The sequence below is a fragment of the Palaemon carinicauda genome, chromosome 45 (assembly GCF_036898095.1).
Source record: "Palaemon carinicauda isolate YSFRI2023 chromosome 45, ASM3689809v2, whole genome shotgun sequence".
Lineage (NCBI taxonomy): Eukaryota > Metazoa > Arthropoda > Malacostraca > Decapoda > Palaemonidae > Palaemon > Palaemon carinicauda.
Window position 1 is genome coordinate 14049403 of NC_090769.1, and position 5960 is coordinate 14055362.

The window sequence follows — 5960 nt, forward strand, 5'->3', positions numbered from 1 at the left end:
CTACTGTAGGTTCTAGAGCCTTTAGATATGAGGCCCCAAGAAAATACAATAAGCTCCCACGAGACATCCGAATGATAGAAAACATTAAGGCTTTCAAGAGGAAACTGAAGACTTTCTTATTCTGTGAGTCGTTTGACAGTGACGATTTAACAGTTAACGAGAAATACGTGATATGAAATGTTGAACGCTTTGAACGAACAAGATAAAATAACTGGAGGTCCTGTAGAGAGTAGGGTTCCCCTGCTGTATAGGACCGGAAAAGCAGCGCTCAAAGTAAAGTATTACATCCATGACCAGCACTAATAAAAATGGGCTTAATGCTGATCCTTGGTGTAATCCAACGCTAACCTCAAAGGTTTCTGTTTCCCCAGCTGTTGTTATTACTTTTGTCTATGTTCTTTTCTACATCATTTCAACCATTCTAACCATCTCCTATGGGATTTTCCTCTTCTTCAAGCACCAAACCATCAATTTTCTTGGTATTCTATCATAACCCTTTTCTAGATCTACAAAAGCACAGAAGTGCTTCTGATGTTTCCTCTACTCCTCTAGCCTCTTTTCTTATACTGCCTTACTATAAAGATGGGCTCCATATCCCTTATCTCCCTCATGAATCCATACGGCCGTTTCCCAATATGTAAGGGTCGTCCAGACGGTCAGACACTGCCCGGCTAACACCAATTATTACCAGTTAACAATGGAAAGCAGAAAGAAGCGCTGATGTTGTCAATAACGAGCATGAGGGACCATGCTAATAGTACTCATGAAGTCTGAGCTTTGGACACTCTCCAGAGAGACATGATAAACGTAGTTATACTTGTTTACCAGATGAACTTAGCTGTTCGTCAATCAGCTTTGTCCTCCTGCCATGTAAACATGGCTAGCTATAATTTTGCTTTGGAGGAAAGCTGCCATTGGGATAGAAGAGAGGCTCAGCTGCTAATCGAACTGTGCCAGCAGAACCCATGTTTATGCAATGTCAAAGCAGATGTTTACAAAGAGAGAAATAAACGTGTAACAGAAGTCAATAAAATAACGTTAGACCTTAAAAGAATTGGTTTGTCTGTTACTGGTTTAGAAGTCGAAGAAAATAAATCCAATTGGGGGTCAATACAGAAAGAGCTATGCAAATTGGAGCAATAAACTTTGGTTTTTCAAAGATACAACATGACAATCTGTTTTAATTATGGGCACCTAAATCTCTCATATGCCTGAAGAAGTGCCTGATCATGAGGAAAGTAAACAATTCTCTCTCTCTCTCTCTCTCTCTCTCTCTCTCTCTCTCTCTCTCTCTCTCTCTCTCTCTCTCTCTCAAACTAATACATGCTTCCCTTAAAACCATTTTACAATACGTCACACTTTTTTTTGTCAACTCTTCTAACCAGGATGTAATCTATTTGGCTTTCCACTCTTCTACTGCCATAGGTTATCATGTGCACATCCAACTTTTGAAACGTGTTCTTATATACCAATTCAAGACTGAGTTATATTTGATATATACTCCCCATCTTCATTTCTAATTCCAAACCCATGGCCTCGATGCTCCTTCTCATATCCATCCCCTCTCTTCCTCACTTTGCCATTCATGTCTACTTCTATAATTAGCTTCTTCTCTTTCACTGTTGTAAGATATGCCCCAAACTTGTCTAAATAAAATCTTTATTATCATTGTAATCTTCTACTACATTTTTCTTCCGGGTATTACCCATTATGACCCCAACTCCGTTTCTTCCCTCTCGGGACCCACTGTAATAGAGATTATACTCATTTCCTTTCTCTCTAGCTCCACCTCCTTTCTATCTTGTATGCATACACAGGATTTCTGTCCTCATTCTTTCCTTCCCATCCATTATCTCCCTCAATCTTCCCATTAGAGTACCGTCATGCCAGTACCTGCTCTGATCTTCCATTCTGTAACTAGCTTCTCTGGCTGCAGTCGTGAACCTTGCGGTACCCCTTGTCCATTTATCAAGCCAGTAGGGGGATTCTGATGCGTGTCACTTACAGGAAACGTCCTAGCCTCGTCCATATTTCTAGTAGCATCAGGCATGGTTAATAATTTGGCAGAGGATTTTTATGACCGTATGCCCTTGCAGTCGCCAGCCACAGTTACTGGTGGTGGAACTAACCCTTGTCTAAATAGTCTAACTGCATGGTAGCAGTTTCCACAATTATTGGCAGTGATCCTAGCCTTTTGCTAAAAATCAAGACTGCAAGGAAGCAACTGTCCTTTTGGTTGCTTTCTACGACACGTAGTGTTAGTATTATTACCCACCTCTGGGTATCTAATTCACTATTCTATTCAAATTCAAACAGAATTTTCAACCGTAGGTTCACAGACCATTCATTCCTCACCGGCATTAGGATCGAGTACGAACTCGAGTCTCCTAAGCCAATGAGCGTTTTCTCTATTCTTAAATTAGATATTTTCGATCACAAAGCTTCCTGGTAGAGTTATTATCATTATTCAGTTTACTGAAACCACCAATGCATAGTTCGAGACTTATGGTGCATAAAAGGGCCACACTGCATAGCACAGAATTTTTGTGTAATAGAAATGATTAATCATGAAAAAATGGGCAAGCAAGGTAAAATAATTCACTTTGGTGCCGAGTGGCACTCCTGACCCCAACATTCGGGCCAAATAACTTAATTTCCGTAAATTAAAATAGATAATAAATCAACAAATGGCAATGCATATTGGAGAGTACTGTTGTCAGTGCACCTCAAACTGTGCACAGTAGGCATTACTGAAGGGTTTGGGGCATTCTTTACCCTTGATCTGTACTAATTTATTTTTCCCCTCTACTCGATCCCTTATTCTAGTTTCCTTTCGTTTTTCTCTTTGTTGAAGACCTCTTCGACCCCATATAACCAAAATCCCATAAATCTAACTCAATCCAATAGATGGCGCAACGGTGGTAGCTATCTTAAGGTTGTTGTTCCGTAGGTGGAGAGTCATATATATTTTCGTACTGCTTGAGTGGTTCCCGGCAGATTATAAATATCTCAAGGGAATGATAATAGCCAGCCGATAAGATAATTAAGACACCACTTCAACTTCGACAATAGTAAAGGAAAAAATGGGCCACGCGGAATGACTGAAAAGCTGAATCAAATTAAGTGGGCCAGGAGGAATAATTCATTTATATTTTAGTAGTAACTTGTATGTTTACGGTACTCTGATTAACACTATATTTTTTTGGGCTGGAGTTGTTAAACTCAGTGTCATGAGACTCATGAATCAAATAGTTAAATTAGTGCAGCAAACTTAGCACACGGAACATGTAAGAGTTTCTTACAATATGTCCCATGTGTTTTTCTGTTATTCATAGGCTTTTATTTCCCCGTAAACTTCCATGTTATATTTATTTTATCTTATTGCCAAACAAATAAATGCCTTTATTAAAAGTAATTAAAAACATACGTATGACCACTTATCATAAAGCCTAAATTATATTTCCTTCTCTGGTATGTTAAAAATATATAGCACGAACTTTTATTACCCCCTAGTAACCATGATAAGAATGATGTATTTGCGGACCTCTCAGTACTGCCTGATAAGGAAATTATCTAATAAGTTCAACCTTTACAAGGCTCTCCTGTGTTACACATGTTCATTGTCTGACTTTCCTGTTATCTTTTTTTTTTTTTTTTTTTTTTTTTTTTTTTTTTTTGAAGAATTACAAGTAAAATTATCTGATGGCTAACCATTAAAGATGAGATAGGTACAGATAATATTCCTCCAAGGTGTTCAAGATGCTACATGTGTTTTAGTTACACAAGTTTGTTTACAAGCATGAAAATTCGTACATCCTACATTTAGTTAGTCTCTGATATAAATTCGAGGATACCTAGACATTGAGGGAAGCAGTTCATATAAAGCATGCATAATTGAGTTTTATTTAAGATATGCAGTAAAGGCTTTTGAAGATATTCAATTTACTGTAAAGCCCGATGTTAACATATGTATTAAATATAAAGCTTCATTTTGTGCTTTATATCGATCCAGTTACGATATCTGTTTATTTATAATTCATTAGTATATTTAACATAACATCATTAGTCGGATATTGAAAATTACACCCGTTTTTATAGAAGCCTCCTCACATACATTCTTCTCTAAAATGATCACGTGACTTACGGGACAGCTACAGTAGTAGCTAAATCTATCGGGTGATAATTTGCCTCGCCACCCCACTATCATTCACTGGGTCAGATTAAATTGATAATGGGTTTGGAATTACATAGCCCAACAACGGGTCTGGGAGGGCACTTATAGCCGAAGGTCGGACTGCCGAAATGCTAAATTTTTCCAAGATTGTTTCTCAGTCAATACTCGTTATTTGTTTTAAAGAATGATTAAATAAAAGTTTGGTAAAGCATTTTTTAACTAACTATTTTGGCTTTTATTGTGGGTAAGCAGTCAGGAATGGCGTAAGCTACTATATTTCCGACATATTAAACAAATTTCTGAATTACAGTATCATAAGAAAAAGGATTTTATTTAATAATAACGCAAAATCCCGAATGAAGGCAGTATAGTCCGAGATTTTTTTTATGGTGCCCTCGACCCGCAACTCCACATAATCTTTAATTCTTAACCTCAGTTCCTACTTCCTTTCTTCTAGTTTGCTGTCGAACCTTTTAACTTTTCCTTCACAGTGAAATATGTGCCACACCCTCCATTTAGGCACCTTGAAACTTGCATGATTTTCATATTCCCAATGCTTGGAGGAGTGGGGGGGGGGGTTTGTGAGAAAATGTTGGAATGTTGAAAAAACACGCACGCATGAATGTTCATAAATGTTTGTGCCACGTGCTTGCCACTTGCATGAACCAAGCGTGGGCACTGTGCGAGCTAGGTGCGAACACTGCCGGCGGAGTATCAATACTTAATCAAGTAGTGCCATTGCGTCTCAGTACGCACTATACCAATGCAGTCAATTTTGGCCGCACATTGCGTACACAGTTCAAAACTTCCGCGTATGAAGTATAGAAACGCTGGGCAAACAATGCTTCACTCTGCTTCCTTCATAAATGACGCGTCCTTTCACGATGTATTGCGCATTGCGGGAACAAAAAGAGCTCGTGTCAAGGCGTCACGGAATATCAACAATCTCGTTAACGTTTTACATACGAGACCAATTACAAAAAAATAGACTAGCTTATTTGAATTTCGAGGGTAGTACTAAGGTTCAGAATACACTTAATGATGGTGATTATTTATAAGTCCTTTAGATTCATCACCGTGAAAGGTCGTTGGTTTTGATCATTGTCGATTCCTATATTTCGCGGTCATCTACCGTCTGAAATAAATCCCATGGGAATACTCTTAAATGTAAAAAATAAACATTTCAAGATAGTAATGCACTCATACCAGGTCTGCTACTTTCTCCTTATCGGACTCCATCTTTCTTCAATCAGCTCTCCCTCAAAGACGAACTTCTGATTACGGTGGTGGCGTAGAGTGGACTGTTTAAGCGAATGCGTGGACGTCTGGACGACTAGACTTATCGGTTGTCGGGGCGACTTACTTCCCAGTTTTGTGTTACGAATTACCCAGAAGTTTATTCAAGGGTAATTGCCAACAATGACAGACTAATAATGCTTTACTATGAGCGTGATGCTGCACATCTTATATACATTTAGGAAGTGACAATGTGATACCATTCGACGCATGAGAAAGAAAAGCAATTTGATTCATGATCGAATTTTCTACGAGTCATTTTATTTATATGTTCTTCATCATGAGTTGGCAATCAAATAACAAGATACAAATATATATATATATATATATATATATATATATATATATATATATATATATATATATATCTATATATATATATATATATATATATATATATATATATATATATGTGTGTGTGTGTGTGTGTGTGTGTATTATATATATATATATATATACACACACACACACACACACACACATATATATA

The 5960-nt window shown here is 37.6% G+C and overlaps 1 protein-coding gene across 1 annotated transcript in view; it reads right to left on the reverse strand.

The window, feature by feature from the left end:
- The window catches only part of LOC137634984 (methyltransferase-like protein 27), a 16051-nt gene extending 10514 nt beyond the window's left edge, over positions 1 to 5537 (reverse strand). Inside the window, exon 1 of the mRNA XM_068367585.1 lies at positions 5381 to 5537. Within this exon, the coding sequence (XP_068223686.1) occupies positions 5381 to 5413 (33 nt within the window). The 5' untranslated portion in view covers positions 5414 to 5537. The remainder of the gene's footprint in view (positions 1 to 5380) is intronic.
- Between the last annotated feature and the right edge of the window lie 423 nt (positions 5538 to 5960).